The sequence below is a fragment of the Leucoraja erinacea genome, chromosome 22 (genome assembly GCF_028641065.1).
Source record: "Leucoraja erinacea ecotype New England chromosome 22, Leri_hhj_1, whole genome shotgun sequence".
NCBI classification, from domain to species: Eukaryota; Metazoa; Chordata; class Chondrichthyes; order Rajiformes; family Rajidae; genus Leucoraja; species Leucoraja erinaceus.
Window position 1 is genome coordinate 5,382,933 of NC_073398.1, and position 19,281 is coordinate 5,402,213.

General features: G+C 47.0%; 2 protein-coding genes across 3 annotated transcripts in view; one reads left to right on the forward strand and one right to left on the reverse strand.

The window, feature by feature from the left end:
* Nucleotides 1-17,186, forward strand: part of dnai7 (dynein axonemal intermediate chain 7) — a 49,554-nt gene extending 32,368 nt beyond the window's left edge. For both annotated transcript variants that reach the window (XM_055652820.1, XM_055652821.1), the window contains 5 exons: nucleotides 684-873; nucleotides 6,966-7,180; nucleotides 10,710-10,868; nucleotides 12,891-13,004; nucleotides 16,908-17,186. In XM_055652820.1, coding sequence (XP_055508795.1) covers nucleotides 684-873; nucleotides 6,966-7,180; nucleotides 10,710-10,868; nucleotides 12,891-13,004; nucleotides 16,908-17,186 — 957 coding nt within the window. The remainder of the gene's footprint in view (nucleotides 1-683; nucleotides 874-6,965; nucleotides 7,181-10,709; nucleotides 10,869-12,890; nucleotides 13,005-16,907) is intronic.
* The window catches only part of LOC129707666 (inositol 1,4,5-triphosphate receptor associated 2-like), a 143,662-nt gene continuing 141,564 nt past the window's right edge, over nucleotides 17,184-19,281 (reverse strand). Inside the window, exon 28 of the mRNA XM_055652824.1 lies at nucleotides 17,184-17,876. Coding sequence (XP_055508799.1) covers nucleotides 17,633-17,876 — 244 coding nt within the window. The 3' untranslated portion in view covers nucleotides 17,184-17,632. The remainder of the gene's footprint in view (nucleotides 17,877-19,281) is intronic.

Here is a 19,281-nt window from a genome sequence, read left to right on the forward strand (position 1 = left end):
CTCAGCGGGTCAGACAGCATCTCTGGAGAAAAGGAATAGGTGACATTTCGAGTCGTGACTACTTCACGCTGATAGTCGGGAAAGGCTCACAGGGAGAACGTACAAACTCCGTACAGACAGCACCTATAGGATTGCCACTAATTTGTAGGATAGAGCTAGGGTATGGGTAATCGCAGGACGGCGTGAATTCGGTGGGCCAAAGGACCTGTTTCCTTTCTGTATCTCGAAAACTAAAACTACATTTTGCATCCTGAGGAATATTTCCTGAAAGATAAATGTGATCTTTGAAAAACGGTAGTGCAGCGGCAGAGTTGCTGCCTTACAATGCCAGAGACCTGGGTTCGAACCTGACTACGGGTGCAGTCTGTACGGAGTTTGTACGTTCTCCCCGTGACCACGTGGGTTTTCTTCGAGATTTTCGTTTTCCTCACAAACTCCAAAGACGTGCAGGTATGTATGCTAATTGGCTCACTGTATATGTAAATTGTCCCTAGTGTGTGCAGGATAGTGTTAATGTGCGGGGATCGCTGGTCGCCATGGACTCGGTGGGCCGAAGGGCCTGTTTCCTCGTTGTATTTCCAAACCAAACTATACTTTCTTGGCTTTTTTTAGTTGTAAATGAGCATCTGCGTTCCCTTGTTTCTACTAGTAAATAAACCTGTTGCGGTTATCTCCATTTTTAGCTGTCAGAGACAGGCTTGCAGCCATATTCCTATCCGCTGGAGTCGGCCAAGGAGAGCATATCCTCACTGGGAACCATCGAAGAGAGGGACTCCGAAAACCATCCTGTGCAACCCGTAGGAATTACCATCAAACTCCCTCCGAGGGCATTATTCTTTGAACAGCCCACGCCTGCTCGATGGGATGCCTCAGGTATCGTATTGGTGCACCCTTAAGTAAAGGTCATAGAGTCATAGAGTGAAACAGTGTGGAAACAGGCCTTTCGGCCCAACTTGCCCACACCAGCCAACATGTCTCAGCTACACTAGCTCCATCTGCCTGCATTTGGTCCATATCCCTCCATACCTGTCCCATCCATGTACATATCTAACTTGAGGGTCTGAGCTATAGGGAGAGTTTGAGCACACTAGGACTTTGTTCTTTGGAGCTCAGAGGCAGAGGGGTGATATTGGAGGGGTGTATAAGGTCACGAGGAGAATAGATAGGGTAGATGCACAGAGTTTTTCTTAACCCAGAGTAGGGGAATCGAAAACCATAGTTTAAGGTGAGAGTGGAAAGATTTACTAGGAACCTGGAGGCAACTTTCTCACAGAGGGTGGTGGGTATATGGAACAAGCTGCCAGAGGAGAGGTAGGTGAGGCAGATACTATTACAACATTTAAAATACATTTGGACAGGTACATGGATAGGAAAGGTTTAGGGGGATATGGGCCAAACGCAGGCAGGTAGGACTAGTGTAGATGGTGTATCTTGGTCAACATGGGCAAGTTAGCCAAAGGACCTGTTTCCATGCTGTATGACTGTGAGTGCTTTCTTCCTCATTCCACATGTAGTCTGACCCGTTATTTCCAGCATTTTCTGTTTATATTCTTAATTCTCATTGGTTTCGACTGTACTGGAAATCATAGGTTACAGGAGAAACCAGTCCTCATTTAAACATAAGGTAGACACAAAAAGCTGGAGTAACTCAGCAGGACAGGCAACATCTCTGGAGAGAAGGAATGGGTGACGTTTCGGGTTGAGACCCACACTCCAAAGACATACAGGTTTATCGGTTAATTGGCTTGGTGTAAATGTAAAAAAAGTTGTCCCTGGTGTGTGTCGGATGGTGTTAAATGTGCGGACTGGGTGGGCCAAAGGGCCAAAGGGCCAGTTTCCGCGCTAAACTTATCTCTAAACTTAACTAAACTAAACTAAACCGCAGTTTAGTTTGGACATGATCATGAAAGTCCTTGGGAACAAATAATAGGCAAAGGGATCAATGTAACTGATCCTGAAAAAGGTCCTGACCGGAAACGCCATCTGACCATTCGGTCCACAGATGCTGCTTGAATCACTGAGTTCCTCCGGCACTTTCTGCATTGCTCGGGATTCCAGCATCTGCAGTTCCTTGTGAATCCAGGTTTAGATAGTCTATGCTGTCTGACTACATTGATGTCACACAGACAACCTGCACAATTGATCTTCATTTCTGTAAAACTGATGCCATGTCTGGTTTGCTGGATCATTAAGACCTGAAATAAACTGAACGCTTATTCCTGTTAACTGCTATTTGAATTTCTTCTAGTCTCTGGGGTTAGAGACCCATTCGCGGGTCCAGGCAGCGGGCAGTCGACGGCCGCACCGCGGTTGGCTGCCTGCCCCTTTTCCGGTGTTACGTACGTGCCCGCGTGTCCCTGGAGAGGGAACACGCGGTGTCCACGGGGACACTGGAGGCCTTCCGCGAACGCTGGTTGCCGCGGGAGGTTGAATGTATTGTTGATAAAATTGTTAATATTTTAATTTGAGAACTTTGTTCGTAAACTGCCAATATAGGCATTCTTTGTTCGTGTTACTACTCTGTATTTTTGTTTGTTCTGAATAAAAGCATTTTGTATTAAATTTTTTAAAATAAATAAATAAATAAATAAATAAATAAATGAATAAATGAATGAATAAATGAATGAATAAATGAATGGATGGATAAATGAATGAATGAATAAATGAATGGATGAATGATGGATGAATGAATGAATAAATAAATAAATAAATAAATAAGTGATTAGGGGCGGCACAGTGCTGTAGCGGTAGATCTACTCCTTTACAACACCAGAGACCCGGGTTCCATCCTGACTATGGGCGTGTCAGTGCGGAGTCTGTACCTTCTCTTCCATGACCTGTGTGGGTTCCTCTTCGAGATTTTCAATTTCTTCCCACGCTCCAAAGACGTAGAGGTTTGAAGGGCCTGTTTCCGGGCTGCATCTCGACAACTAAACTAAACTAAAACTAACAGAATCGTCCACTGTGGTTTGACAAACCAGTAAAAGGCATCAAAGCAGTTTTAGCAGATGTGAGAAGATCCGATGGAGCTTCTTTTGACAGGAATCGATTTTCCTGGTGACGCCAGCTCTATTGTACAGGTCCTCCCCACCTCACCAACACCGGATTCATGTGGAGTGTGTTGGAGACCGGTGGGATGGATTTGCAGGGTGACAGGCATCTTCTGCCCTGTGGGAACTCAGTTTGCGGCTGCACCTCTGCCTTGCAACGAACAGTCCATGGGAATGGGAGTTTATCACAACCTGGGGCGACCTGTACACAGAACGTTTCAGTGTAAGAATGATAATAAAGCAAGCTGACTGATGAATAATGTGTAGAGAGGAGCTGCAGATCCTGGTTTACTCAGAGAGAGGAGGAGAGCGGAGTCTGAACAAGGGCCCGACCCGAAACGTCACCCATCCTTTTTCTACAGAGATTCTGCCTGACCTGCTGAATTACTCCAGCACTTTAATACTAATACTGGTGAATAATTTCTTGTTTGTTACACTCAGATGTGATATTTTGGCATTATTATAGACAATAGACAATAGGTGCAACAGTAGGCCATTTGGCCCTTCGAGACAGCACCGCCATTCAATGTGATCATGACTGATCATCAACAATCAGTTCCTGCCTTCTCTCCATATCCCTTGACTCTTAAGAGCTCTATCTAACTCTCTTGAAAGCATCATGAGAACCGCACTCTGAGGCAGAGAATTCCAACTGCGTGTGAAAAAGTATTTCCTCATCTCCGTTCTAAATGGCTTACCCCTTATTCTTGAACTGTGGCCCCTGGTTCTGGACTCCCCCAACATCGGGAACATGTTTCCTGCCTCTAGTGTGTCCAAACCATATAGGTTTCAATAAAATGTCCCCTCATCCTTCTAAATTATTCTAATGCCTTGAATTTCCCAAATATGTAAACCAGGAATGTATCAGAACTATACAGCAGCCATTTAAATGAATATTGAGCATCAGCCTAATATGAGTGAGAGTTGGTATTCTGTTGCAAATTTACATTTTATTGCCGATTTTTTAATTTACCGAGTGTTACAGTTATTTATTTATCATATTTTGTTGATTATTATATGTGTGTCATTGCCTTTAGAGGCTGTGAAGAAATCAGTTCTGTTGAGTTTATTGTCATGTGTACCGAGGTACAGTGAAAAGCTTTTGTTGCGTACTATCCAGTCAGCTGAAAGGCAATACCTGATTACAATCGAGCCGTTTACAGTGTACAGATAGGTGATAGTTTAAGGAGATGTTGCTGTATTTAAGAGTGTGGAGCGATTGTAATATGTGACTGTAGATCTGCTTCTGTGGCTAGCACGCAAATAGTCGCCTCGGTTTAGAGCCATCTTGGAGGCAAGTTGCTGCAGTTAGAATTTCATTCATCTGTTGTTGATACACTTGTGAAACAAACAAATTGGGCTTCAAGGACCTTGGAAGTAGATGTACGGAGGGGGGAAAAAAAACTACAGATGCTGGAAATGTAAAATTAAATCAGCAAATGTTGTAAATAAAGGTCAGGCAGCATAAGCAGGAAGGGAAACAACATTAGTGGTTCAGCTGGAGAGCCTTCAAGCAATCTGATCCTTACCAGTTTTCCTTACCAGTTCTGACAAAGGGCCTTCAAGGTGAAACTTTAAAGGGCCTGTCCCACAAGCATGCGGCAAGCGCGACCTAACGTGGTCGCTTGAGCTGTACGGCCTCGCGGGGCCGGTCCCACTTCGATCGCCGGAACCGTATGGAGTTGTGCAGAGCTGGTCCCGACATCGCGCGGGGATCCGAAAAACTGACAGTGTTCAAAAATTCCGCGCGGCAACGGCCTGCCGGCCCGCAGCCACCTCGACGCCGTACGCACCGCCTCGACGGGCATACGCAGCGTCTCGACGCCGGACGCAGCGTCTTGACGCTGTACGTCACGCGCGAACTTCCCGCGGACTTCGCTCGAACTCCAAGTCACTCACTCGACCTCCGCACGTCCCCCCCGCTTCCGGTTTGGCCGCGCCTGCCGCAAACCCACGGGTCTTTGGGATGTGGAGGGAAACCGCAGCACCCGGAGAGACCTGCGCGGTCACAGGGAGAACTTGCAAACACACCAACAAACCACTAGAGGGACTCAGTGGGTCAGGCAACAACTATGGAGGAAAGTGGACAGGTGACATTTTTGGATGTCGGGTCTGATCCTTCATCGAAAGAAAGGTTCCAACCTAAACTCCACCCATCCATTCCCCTCCACAAATGCTGGCAGACCTGTTGAGTTTGTAGGGTCTACTGAATCCCACGACAGAAAGCAAAGAACAAACGATACTTAGCTGAGCCAGACACCTTATGTCACGTTTATTCCAGAAGCCCCTTTTACCTACATTCTCACTAATCATAACCCGTGTGCAGATAAGGCCAATTAGTGGGTCTGACCTTGGAGTTGTTAATGAGCTTTTGTGGCTGGACCTTCACGTGAGGCCGCTGGCGAGAGTCGCAAAACCAACGTGGGCGTGAAGGTGCCGCAGCTCGCCCCCTCAGCCACCGAGTCACACAAGATGGCGACTGCCTGGCGTTGTCCTACCCCGTACCGGTCTGACGGGTTGATTTTACAGCCTGATCGTGTTTGGTACTGCAGCGTGGGGGGGTCTTTGACAGGAAGTGTTGGGGTCTTGTGACTTTGCCGGTTCGGTGGGTGAGATAGTCGGTTGGTTCTCGACGGATACTGGCTTTAACCGCTCGACGGATACGGTGTCAGTTTTTCCGTTCCGATTTTGGGTAGGCGTTGGATGACGGTAAGGGGCCATCGTATGCATGCTGAAGAGATCGGCGGACGGCGTAGTGTCAGATTAAACGTGTGTGCAGTGTGGGAGGTCAGTAGACCATTGCAGGTGTTCACCGTGTCCGTGTTGGCCTGAGTTAGCTGCGTAGTTTGCCGTAATCGATCGACATACCTGCTCGGATCATAGGATCTGTCTGCGGGGATTGGTTTGACAAATTCGCCGGGCAGCTTCCGAGTTGTGCCATAAACCATTTCCACCGACGATCAACCGAGGTCTGCTTTCACCACCGTACGAATGCCGAGCAGAGCCAGAGGCAACTGTTCACTCCAGTTCGACACGTCTCCTCTGGCTGCCAGAGCGGCTTTCAACCGGCAATGGAACCGTTCAATCCGGCCGTTTGCTTGTGGATGACACGGGCTGGAAAAAACGTCCTGACTTACCTGATGCCACGAGTGCCTACGGCTGGCATTACGAGCCGCTACGATATATCATGGACTCCTACGGACTCCTGTGGCCTCCTACGGACTCGCTACGGGCATTATCCAAATGGGGAAAACATGGGAGAATTCGTGAGTTACTCGGGAAAGTGGGACAGGGGCTTTACTCCAGCACTTTGTGGCTTTTCTCGTAAACCAGCACCTGCAGTTCCTCATATAGGCATTTGCTCATGTTTGATCACGGGTTCAGCCAAGTTCACCAACAAGGTAGAACTTCTAACTTCCAACTTCTGTACGTAGACTTAACCAGAACACAAAGAAAATTGAATGATTGAAAGATACAGCATGGAAACAGGCCCTTTGGCCCACTATGTGTAGGAAGGAACTGCAGATGCTGGTTTAAACCGAAGATCGACACAAACAGCTAGCATTACTCGGCGGGTCAGGCAGCATCTGTGGAGAAAAGGGATAGGTGGCATTTCGGGTTGCGATCCTTTTTCAGACTTCAGGATTGAACCCTGGTTCCTGGCACTGTGAGGGAACAGGTCTGCCACTTGTGCCACTGTGCCGCCCATATTTGCTTCAGTGAGGACTTCTCACAGTTAGAGCAATGATTCACCAGCATTGTGAACCTGTCTCCTCTCTGAGCCCCTCATCTCATCATGACCATGGCATTCGCCCCACATCTACCTCTGCCTCAAGTGTCTTGCCTGCCACTTGGCTGCACTGCAGAGGCAAGCTGGTCTTAGAATTAGAGTTGACCTCTTGATTTTCTTCACAGGAGTAGTGTGGAGGACAGATGGCATTCACCATGTCACGTTCGACGCAGAGACGGATCAATTATCCTTTAAGATGGACACCTTCAACATTTTCACCCTGATTCAGAGAAATTATGTCAACATGCCTTTCCAGTCGTGGAACATCAAACCCGTGGCAGAAAATGAGGCTCTTTTAACCGTCCGTTCTGCCTTGATTATCGTGGAAATTCGAATCAAGGTACATGCTTAGTGATTACGCTGTTTGTTTATGAGAACATGAGAACAAGGCAGTAATGACCAGCAACCTCACATACCAGGGGTCCCAGCTTTGCGATTGTTTTGCCGTTAGTTTAGCTTAGAGATACAGTGCGGAAACATGACCGGCGATCCCCGTACACTAACACCATCCTACACACACTAGGGGCAATTTACAATTTTTACCAAAGCCTATTAACCAACAAACCTGTACGTATTTGGAGCGTGGTAGGAAACTGGAGCACCCGGATAAAACCAATGCCGGTCACGGGATGAAAGTACAAACTCCGTACGGTCAGTACCGGTAGTCGGGGTCGAACACGGGTCTCTGGCGCGGTAAAGCGGCAACTCTACAGCTGCGCCGTTGTACCACCCTGTTGCTGTGTACTGCACGGTATGTATTAGCCTGCCGGTGTTTCCATTTGGTTTTCTCCGGGTGCTACGGTTTCCTCCCACCCTCCAAAGACGTGCAGGTTTCTAGGTTAATTTGGCTACTGTAAAATTGCCACAAGTGTGTAGCTTGTGTGGGTGATCGATGGTCGGCGTGGACTCGGCGGGCTGAAGGGCCAGTTCCCATGCTGTATCTCTAAACTAAACATTTCAGCTGGTGACCCCCTTTAATCCCATCATTTAAAATGTCCTACTTTCCTCAATAATGCGTGGATATACGCAGAACAGTACAGTACAGGAACAGACCCCTTTGGCTCACCATGTCTGTGCCAAGCATTGTGCCAAGCAAAGCTAGTCTCATCTATCTGCTCATTGTCTATTTCTCTTCATCCATGCGCCTCTCCAAACACATCGTAAACACCAACATCATATCTCCTTACACTCCTGGCAGCACGAGCACATCCCACTCACCCACTGCTCTGCAGAAAATCTTGTCTCACACATCTCCTTTCAACTTTTTCCCTCTCAGCTTGACCAAGCTATGACCTTCAGCGTTTGTCATTTCTACTCTGGGGGGAAAAAGATCTTGACTATTTATGGCTCATAATTTTATACACTTTTCTTATGTCTTCATTCAGCCTCCAAGGCTCCAGAGAAAACAATTCAAATTTGTCCAACCTCTCCTGAACAGGTAGAAGGGTCCTGATCTGAAACGTCACCTATCCATGTTGTCTGGAGAGGCTGCTTGGCCCGCTGAGTTACTGCAGCATCTTGTGTCCACTAGCATCCTGGTAAACCTCTGGTACACCCTCTCCCGTGCCCACACCAACTTCATCAGGAATGTAATAACATTGGGCCTTAACATTGTCTTAAAATCTGGTGGCACGGTGGTGCATTGGTAGAGTTGCTGTCTTACAATGCCAGAGATCCAGGTTCGATCCTGTCTATGGGTGCAGTCTGTATGGAGTTTGTACATTGTCTCTTCTCCCTGGTGTGTATGATTGTGCTAGTGTATGCGGTGATCGCTGGTCGGCATGGCCCGATGGGCCTTTTACAGTGCCGGAGACCCAGCTTCCATCCCGACCTCAGGTGCTGTCTGTGTGGAGTTTGACCACATGGGTTTTCTCCGGCTGCTCTGGTTTCCTCACACATTCCGAATAGATGTATGTTTGCAGGTTAACTGGCTTCTGTAAATTGTCCCAAGTGTGCAGGATAGAACTAGTGTACGGGGTGATTGCTGGTCGGCATGGACTCGGTGGGCTGAAGGGCCTGTTTCCATACTTTACCACAAACTAAACTAAACTAGTCACCTCACAACCGCATCATCTGTAAAGCAGAGAATCCCCCAATCTATTCATTATCTCTGTGTGACATTCTCAATTCTGATTTCAGCTGCTCTCTGTGTAATTCTTTTATACCCGTTGCCATGCGGTGAGAACGGAGAGGTTGAGAAGGAGTTTCTTCCCAGAGGCAATTCGGACTGTAAACGCCTATCTCACCAGGGACTAACTCTACTGAACGTTTTTCCTTCCATTATTTATTATGTAAAAGAATATGTGTGTTATGATTGTGTTTATAGTTTGTTTGGTTGTTTGGTTGTTTGTCTTTTGCACAAAAGTCCGCGAGCATTGCCACTTTCATTTCACTACACATCTCGTATGTGTATGTGACAAATAAACTTGACTTGACTTGACTTGACTTGACTCCATGTGGTTCTAAATGTGTCTATATATTATGGAGATCATTGCTAAGAAATTCAGTCGCACAACTGAATAGCTTTAACTTAGCTGGACAAAATAGTGGCTATTTCCAGATGTCTATGTGGACGGCCTGAAATTCTGTCAGGCTTTTTATTAGCGCTGCAGATATGGCTCTGCAATTAAAATTCCCAGATGTCATCAGAATAGGGTGGTGACTTGGGTTGACTTTCAATCCTACTTTTAGATCATTTCTAGAGTATTGTGTACAGTTTTGGTCCCCTAATTTGAGGAAGGACATTCTTGCTATTGAGGGAGTGCAGCGTAGATATGCAAGGTTAATTCCCGGGATGACGGGACTGTCATATGCTGAGAGAATGGAGCAGCTGGGCTTGTACACTCTGGAGTTTAGAAGGATGAGAGGGTATCTCATTCAAACATATAAGACTGTTAAGGGCTTGGACACGCTAGAGGCAGGAAACATGTTCCCGATGTTGGGGGAACCCAGAACCAGGGGCCACAGTTTAAGAATAAGGAGTAAGCCATTTAGAAAGGAGACGAGGAAGCACTTTTTCTCACAGAGAGCGGTGAGTCTATGGGAATATCTGCGTCAGAGAGCGGTGGAGGCCGGTTCTCTGGATGCTTTCAAGAGAGAGCTAGATAGGGCTCTTAAAGATAGCGGAGTCAGGGGATATGGGGAGAAGGCAGGAACGGGGTACTGATTGTGGATGATCAGCCATGATCACATTGAATGGCAGTGCTGGCTCGAAGGGCCAAATGGCCTACTCCTGCACCTATTGTCTATTATCCTCCTACCCCCTTAGTCCTGATGCTGATATTCCCTCCTACACAGTCCTACTTCATCACCTTCTGTTGTATCGTTGTTTGTCTGCTCCACTTTCCTAGACACTTCACTTAGGTAATCTCCAAAGTAACTCAGTTCTGGAAATAGGTTGAGTTTATAGTTTAGTTCAGAGATACAACGCGGAAACAGGCTCTTCGGCCCACCGACTCCATGCCTCCTGCATACTATCCTACTAGACACACTTCGGACAATTTACAATTTTACCGAAGCCAATTAACCTACAAACCTGCACGTCTTTGGAGAGTGGGAGAAAATCAGAGCCCCGGAGAAAATACGGGGAGAGCGTACGAACTCCATACTGTCAGGGTCGAACCTGGGTCTCAGGCGCTGTAAGGTAACAGCTCTACTGCTGCACCACCTGAAAGGTGATCAGTCTGAAACTTTTCGATGTGTTTCTCCTTCCACAGGTTCTGCTGCATTTGCTGTGTTGGCAATTTTTAATCCAATAGAAATACTCCCTGGCCATTTGCTCAACACTCTGCAGAAAAACCCAATCTCTGCTGTACACACACAAAGCGGATATACTGCCTTAATCTGGTCATTTTCTTCTAATACCACAGGAGCTGTGCCAACTGTGTCCCATGTCCATCGAAGATAATCTCTCGCATATACGAGGAAAATGGATGACAGCTTCGAGTCTAATCATTTGCATGGTCAACGCAGGGCTGAACATTTTCCCAGGAGCTGAATCAGATAAATATGTTACAAAAACTGTCAAGGTAAGCGGCATTTACTTTACACTTCTTAGCAGTTGTGGAGATTATGGGCTCGCATCAACTTGTTTGAAGGTGAGAAAACTCTGACCTCCCCAAAGTAGGTGCACCAGAATGGTGTGGTGTGGATCTTCCTCCTGTAGAAACAGGCTCCATTTGCAGTCCTCTTGCCTATTTGAAGTCTGAAAACAGTGACCACCAGCTTCAAGAATAGAGCCGTACTATGCAAGCAAGTGGGATTAGTGTAGATGGGACATATTGGACGGTGTGGGCAAGATGGGCCGAAGGGCCTGTTTCCAAGCTGTATATCTTCTTCTCAATAACCACCAGGCTCTTGGAAGCTGCACAATACTAATCTCAACAATGATCTTTGGTCTGTCTTTGATTACACTAATGACTTCAGTTTTTTTTGCATTAGTATTGGGGTCATTAATTTTATAATTAATTTTATTATATATAGTAAACTCGTTACAGCAGACCATAGTGTGGGGAATGGTGTCCGCTATTGCCGATTGTCTGCTAAAACTGAGTAAGGGATTATCATTGTATGTAGTTGACATAACGAAGTGTAGTTGCTGGTTAGAACACAAAAAGGAAAAAAAATGCTGGCGGAACTAGGTGATGTGGGGACCCTTCTTCAGACTGATTCAGTCTGCTGCGTTACTTCACCACTTTGTGTCATTTCGCCTTAAAACTAGGCGTCGATGCCACTGGTCTGCACCAGCGAGCCCTTCTTCACCTGCTGCCGTACTGTCCAGTTGATAGAAAGGAGAAAAACATTTGTAAAATTGTATAAAAGTCCTCAGCTGGTGCAGTTCTGGTCACCACACTGCAGAAAATACATGAGAGTGCAGAGGAGATTCACCAGGATGTTGCCTGGGATGGAGCATTGCAGTCATAGGAGTGATACAGTGCAGAGACAGGCCCTTCGGCCCAACTTGCCCCAGCTATACTAGTCCCACATGGGGAGGAACTGGAGAGGCTGGGTTTGTTTTCTGTGGAGCAGAAATAGGTAAGACGGGACAATGTTGATATGTTTATATGATAAGAAGTTTTCAGCTATCAATGCTATCAAGAGGTAGAGGGTCGAGGTCGGCGGTTGTTGAAGTTGCTGGCTGTTGAGGATGGTCCACGTGAGAGTCGGAGGATCTGCCGCCAGGAACAGAGGAGGTCCCGGTGTGGGGTGGACCGCCGTGAGGGGGGTGGGGGGGGGGGGTGGACCTGGCTTGGGATACTTTGTAACTTTTTCAGTGCCCTTTATGTGGCCACTATTTGCATACCTCGGGTATGTCAGCAAAGAATTACACTGTGACTTGTCACATGTGACAATAAAGCATTTATTCATTCACATAGATTTAGGGTAAAATAGCGAAGTCAGGGGATATGGGGAGAAGGCAGGAACGGGGTACTGATTGGGGATGATCAGCCATGATCACATTGAATGGCGGTGCTGGCTCATGCACCTATTGTCTATTGCCTATTGGAACAGAGGGATTTGGATCATGCAGTTTGGCATAGTTTAGTTTAGAGATACTGCGAGGAAACAGGCCCCTCAACCCACCGAATCCACCCCACCAGCGATCCCCGCACACTAGCACCATCCTACACACACTAGAGACAATTTACAATTTTACCGAAGCCAATTAACCCACAACCCTGCACGTCTTTGGAGTGGGAGGAAACCGGGGAACCCGGAGAAAACCCACGCAGGTCACGGGGAGAACGTACAAACTCCTTACAGACAGCGCCCGTGGTTAGGATCTGACGCTGTAAGGCAGCAACTCTACCGCTACTTGGCTTCATGTTCAGCACAGACATTGTCTGGCGGTGGGATCCGTTCCTGTTCCGTACTTTTATGTTCTATATTCTATGTTAATAAGCATGGGGCCCTTTGATCAGTGTGGATATGGTGGGCCAAATGGTCTGTTTCCATGCTGCATTAACTCTGAATGCCACTCCATGTGTTGCTATAAAGGTGATAACCTGGAAGGTTGTAAAATCACATTTTAAATGATATTTCTACCACAGATTAAACAACTGGAGCAGGAGACCTACACTCAAATGGCTCTCGTGGCATCTGCCTTTGCTTTCAAATGCAGTAAATGGAACTTGAACTGTGAGCATGAAGAAATAGTTCTTCAGGTAAATAGAACAAATAATTTGCAATGTGTCTGAAAGAACTGCAGATGCAGGTTTAAATCGAAGGTAGACACACAATGCTGGAGTAACTCAGCAGGACAGGCAGCATCTCTGGAGAGAAGGAATGGGTGACGTTTTGGGTCGAGACCCTTCAGACTGATGTCAGGGGAGGGGGCGGGACAGAGATAGAATGTAGTCGGAGGCAGTAAAACTGGTGGGAGAACTGGGATGGAGAGAGAGGGAAAGAGAGGGCTATTTGAAGTTCGAGAAGTCAATGTTCATACCGCTGGGGCGTAAGCTACTCAAGCAAAATATGAGGTGCTGTTCCTCCAATTTGCGCTGGGCCTCACTCTGACAATGGAGGAGGCCAGAACAGAAAGGTCAGATTGGGAATGGGAGTGGGAGTTGACGTGCTGAGCAACCGGGAGATCAGGTAGGTTGAAGGCGGACTGAGCGGAGGTGTTCAGTGAAACGATCGCCGAACCTGCGCTTGGTCTCGCCGATGAACAGGAGTCCACACCTGGAACAGTGGATACAGTAGATGAGGTTGGAGGAGGTGCAAGTGAACCTCTGCCTCATCTGTTGGGGTCCTTGGACGGAGTCGAGGGGGGAGGTAAAGGGACAGGTGTTGCATCTCCTGCGGTTGCAGGGGAAAGTACCTGGGGAGGGGGTGGTTTGGGTGGGAAGGGACGAGTTGACCAGGGAGTAGCGTAGGGAACGGTCACTGCGGAAAGCAGAAAGGGGTGGAGATGGGAAGATGTGGCCAGTGGTGGGATCCCTTGGGAGGTGGCGAAAGTGTTGGAGGATTATATGCTGTACGCAACGGCTGATGGGGTGGAAGGTGAGGATAAGGGGGACTGTCCTTGTTATGAATGGGGGGAGGGGGAGCAAGAGCGGAGCTGCGGGATATCGAGGAGACCCTAGTGAGGGCCTCGTCTATAATAGAAAAGAGGAACCCCTATTTCCTAAAGAATGAGGACATCTCCGATGATCTAGTAAGGAAAACCTGGGCGCAGATGCGGTGTAGACGGAGGAATTGGGAGTAGGGGATAGAGTCTTTACAGGAAGCAGGGTGGGAAGAAGTGTAGTCTAGATAGCTGCGGGTGTCAGTAGGTTTGCAGTTGATATCGGTCAATAGTCTGTCTCCTGTGATGGAGATGGTGAGATCTAGAAACGGTAGGGAGATGTCGGAGATGGTCCAAGTGAATTTGAGTGCAGGATGGAAATGAGTCATGAAGTCAGTGAGTGCTGCATGTGTGCAGGAAGCAGCACCAATGCAGTCGTCAATGTAGCAGAGGTAGAATTCGTGGATAGGTCAAATAAGTCGCAACATTTGACGCTGTAACTCAGCAGAACATCCCGTGGTAATTGTTTAAAGCCAACCCAAAGGGAGATGTTGAGTGAAGGGACAGTGCTGGAGTAACTGAACGGCTCAGCCGCATCCCTGGAGAGCATGGATAGGTGACGTCTGTCCAACTTGTAGCAGATACGCTCTAATCCAGGCAGCGTGGATTCGTGGGGACCCTTCTTCAGATCGATTGGAGGGGTGGGAGAGCTAGAAAGATCTGAAGTGACCACTGAAATCAGCTCAGAACCAAACGGAATGATTTCCCAAGGTACACAAATGTACAAATGTAGATCAAAGGTACAGGAATGATTTCCTGCTCCCCTTTCTTCTTTCAAATGTTTAAGCATAAATTAGGTCATGGTGTGACTTACTCCAGGGGATTTGTTCCACCTCCACAGCTTGGATTTTCAATGTCACACACTATGTAATTAAACACAGCTGAAATGGCATTGATAAATTCACCAATGACGCCACCGTTGTTGATGCCGATGAGTCCGTGTACTGGAGAAAGCGGAGAAACTCCACACAGATTGTACCCGACACCAGGATCCGGTGCTATAATGCTCTGGTGGCATTCTGAGCTGGTGCAATTAACCCATACAGGAATAAACTCCCAAAGTGATCATAGTTATACAGCAGGGAAACAGGCCCTTCGGCCCAACTAGCCTACGCTGGCTAAGATGCTCCATCGACACCAGTCCCACCGACCCCCTCTGGCCGCCCGTTCCATACACCCACGCCCCTCTTTAGTTTAGAGATACAGGACCTTCAGCCCACCGAGTCCACCCCGACCATTGATCACCCATACACTAGTTCTATGTCCTACAAAAAAGCTCAGTTAACTTCAGTAAACTTGTACGTCTTTGGAATGTGGGAGGAAACCAGAGCACCCGGAGAAAACGGGGAGAACTTGCAAACTCCATATAGACAGCACCGGTAGTCAGGATCAAACCTGGTTCCCTTGGTCTGAGAGGCAGTAACTCTACATGTGCGCCACTGCATCTATCCTAAATGTGGGAAGAATGAACAATGGGATCAAGGTAGGATTAAGGTAAATGGGTGAAAAAATTGCTCCTCAGATTTGTATTAAATCTATTCCCTTCCTCCTTAAACCGATGTCCCCCTGTTCCTGATTTGCCCAACATTAGATAAAAGACACTGCATTCACTCTACCTATTCCCCTCATGGTCTTACATAAATCACTGTTACATCACAAAGTACGTGCTATAATACCTGGATAAGAGCTCAACCAAGCCCAATGCCAAAGTAGTATTTAAACTGCCTATACCCACATATGCTATAGGACAACAAGTAACTCCATATTCAGCATTCATAGAGCGTCGAAACAGGACAGTCAGCTCAACTTGCCCACACCGACCAACATGTTCCATCTACACTGGTCCCACATGCCTGCGTTTATCCCATATCCCTCTTAACCTGTTCTATCCATTAAATGTTGCGATAGTCCCTGCCTCAACTACCTCCTAGGGCAGCTCATTCCATACACCCACCACCCTTTGTGTGAAAAAGGTACCCCTCAGTTTCCTATAAAATCTTTCCCTCTTCACCTTAAACCAATGGCGCCTGGTTCTCAATTGTCCTACTCTGGGCAAGAGTATTGAGCTATCTACATGTTAACATGTACACAAGTATGAATGAGGACCTTGCACGGGATACTTTGTGACCTTGTCGGCGTACTTTATGTGGCGACTCTTTGCATACCTTAGGTACGCATCACAAAGAATTGTCACATATGACAATAAAGTATTCTTTCATTCTTTCAAGTTAAATGTTTAACCAAGAAACCCAATCCCAATTCCACACGAGAATCTAAAATGCCTCTATAAACCTCTATAAGGTCATAGAAACATAGAAAATAGGTGCAGGAGTAGGCCATTCGGCCCTTCAAGCCTGCACCACCGTTCAATATGATCATGGCTGATCATCCAACTCAGTATCCTGTACCTGCCTTCTCTCCATACCCCCTGATCCCTTTAGCCACAAGAGCCACATCTACCTCCCTCTTAAATATAGCCAATGAACTGGCCTCAACTACCTTCTGTGGCAGAGAGTTCCAGAGATTCACCACGCTCTGTGTGAAAAATGTTTTTCTCATCTCGGTCCTAAAGGATTTCCCCCTTATCCTTAAACTGTGACCCCTTGTCCTGGACTTCCCCAACATCGGGACCAATCTTCCTGCATCTAGCCTGTCCAACCCCTTAAGAATTTTGTAAGTTTCTATAAGATCCCCCCTCAATCTTCTAAATTCTAGCGAGTACAAGCCGAGTCTATCCAGTCTTTCTTCATATGAAAGTCCTGACATCCCAGGAATCAGTCTGGTGAACCTTCTCTGTGGCAAGAATGTCTTTCCTCAGATTAGGAGACCAAAACTGTACACAATACTCCAGGTGTGGTCTCACCAAGACCCTGTACAACTGCAGTAGAACCTCCCTGCTCCTATACTCAAATCCTTTTGCTATGAAACCGCTCTTCCTCCTGCACTCCTAGTTTAGAGGACTCTGCAGACTCATGCATGTTCTCCCTGCGATCCACCACAGGCCCGGGAGAATCTGACTGGGGAGATGGTCAGCGAGGATAGCTGGTCTCTTTACCTGTTGCGACCAGAGAGGTCTCAAAATCTCAACATGAAGGAGACTGATGAAGAGTTGACGAAAGAAACCAACGAGCGCACAGAGTTCTACTCCAATCTGTACCACATGATGAGGGGCCAAGCAAGTGAGGCCGCTCTGGAGCGGATCCTAAACGCCGATCACCTCTTCTTCACCAACGTCAATGAAATTCTGCAAGCCACCAAACTGTTGTCACACACATTGTAAGGTCAACTACAGACTTTATTGTGCACACTTTCCAAAAGTGCTTTTAAAAATAATATCGGGTTTGCAAATAAATCTTTACATTGTTGCTTTTCACATTCAGCTTTGCGTAGTTTAAAAAGAATTACAGCAAATGGGAACTTCACCTGCGCCCAATATTCTGTCCCTGTTTCATTGACTAATTTTGCCTTAAGGCAAAATTGAGTAGGATTGCAGGTGTTAATAAAAAAATATCAAACATTTACTAGATTACGACCGCTTCAGCCGTCCATTAAAAAAAATGAGTGTTGTCCAATGCTTAATGCTTCGTTTGACAAGATACGTCAAGATTAAAATTTAAAGAGTTTGTTTTAATTTAAATTAAAACAAGCAACTGGTCGGCTGAGCCATTCTCAGTGAAGGGTCAACGGGATGCAGAGTAAATGTCCGTGTGCCTTGCTGGTCATTGGTCACACTGGAGGCTGTCCATTGTGCTGAAGTCCTGTGTAAGGCCAGAGGAATTGTTGAATAGATTTCCAGCTGTCTCCGGGCTCCACGGCAGCGGCATCAACAGATGTGTGCAAAGACCAGCCGATGAGAAAACTGCCCAAAACGCTGAGTGAGAAGAGTAGTATGACTGGCAGCCACGCACCCTTGTTGCTTTTGGAAAAGAAGTCCCACAATTCGGCTAGCTGGGGCCAAAGCCCTTTGTTTCTGGGGGAAGAGATTTTAAAGAGCATCAAAAGTTAAGCCATTTCACACAAAGACACTTCTCACATTACTCACAAATGTGCCCAAAAGGACAAAATTAAAATCTGCTCGAAAGGTTTAAGATTAATAATGTTTTAGAATGCGAAATGCATTTGGTTTGGGTTTATGGTTGAGATGTGTACCGAGGTACAGTGAACACTATGTTTGGCCTGCTATCCAAACAGACAAAGGCCGACACAGTGGTGCAGCGGTAGAGTAGCTGCCTTTCAGTTCAATCCTGACCTTGGGTGCTGTTTGCACGCTCTCCTTGTGACCACATGGGTTTTCTCCGGGTGCTCCGGCTTCTCCCACATTCCAAAGGCGTGCAGGTTAACTTGCTCCGATAAATGATCCCTAGTGTAGGGTAGAACTAGTGTGCGGGTGATGGGGTCAGTCAACCTGTTTCCACACAGTATCTCTAAACTAAACTGAGATCAGACATACCGTACAAAAATACAATGCCAGTCTCAAGTACAATAGCTAGAGCAAAGGGGAAGATACAGAGTGCAGAATATAGTTGTAGCGCATCAGTCTTTTGCACAGATGAGGGGAATCAAGAACCATTACGGTGGGAAGGCAAAACTTCCCCTGAGAGGCAACTTTTTTGATAGAGAGCATGGTGGCTATATGGAAGAAGCTGCCAGAGGAGGTAGTTAAGGCAGGTACTATAACAGCGTTTAAAAGGCACTTGGACTGGTACACAGTTGGAAAGGTTTAGAGGGTTTTAGTTTTAGAGATACAGCGTAGAAACAGGCCATTCGGCCCATTGAGATCCCAGCACACGAGCACTATCCGACACACTAGGGATAATTTGCAGAAACCAATTAACCAGCAAACCTGTACGTCTTTGGAATGTGGGAGGAATCCGGGCAACTCCAAGAAAAACCATGCAGATCACGTGGAGAGCGTGCAAACTCCATACAGACAGCACCTGTATTCAGGTTCCAACCCGGGCCTCTGCCACTGTAAGGCAGCAACTCTACCGCTGCTCCACCGTGCCGCCCCTGGGCTGTGGGCCAAATGCAAGCAAATGGGCCAAGTTTAAAATTGAGGCTTCTTGATCGGCATGGATGTGTCGGGCTGAAGGGCCTGTTTCCATGCTGTATGGCTCTACGGGGCAATGTGCAGACACAAGGAGGGCTTGGTGAAAGTGGACAAGTGTGTACAAACGTTCCACGAATTTCCACTTGGACATGGAAGCAAAGGTGTTGTCCTCCTCGCTCCCAGCACATCAGAGATGGGCTGCAGCTACTGGTGAAACGAGTGCAAACGGCCCACTATAAACTAATCTTTAGTGGGTCAGCTGTTCATCAGCTCTCACGGGAACAACACTGCATTGAGCCTGCACCATCCCACCATCTCAAGACGT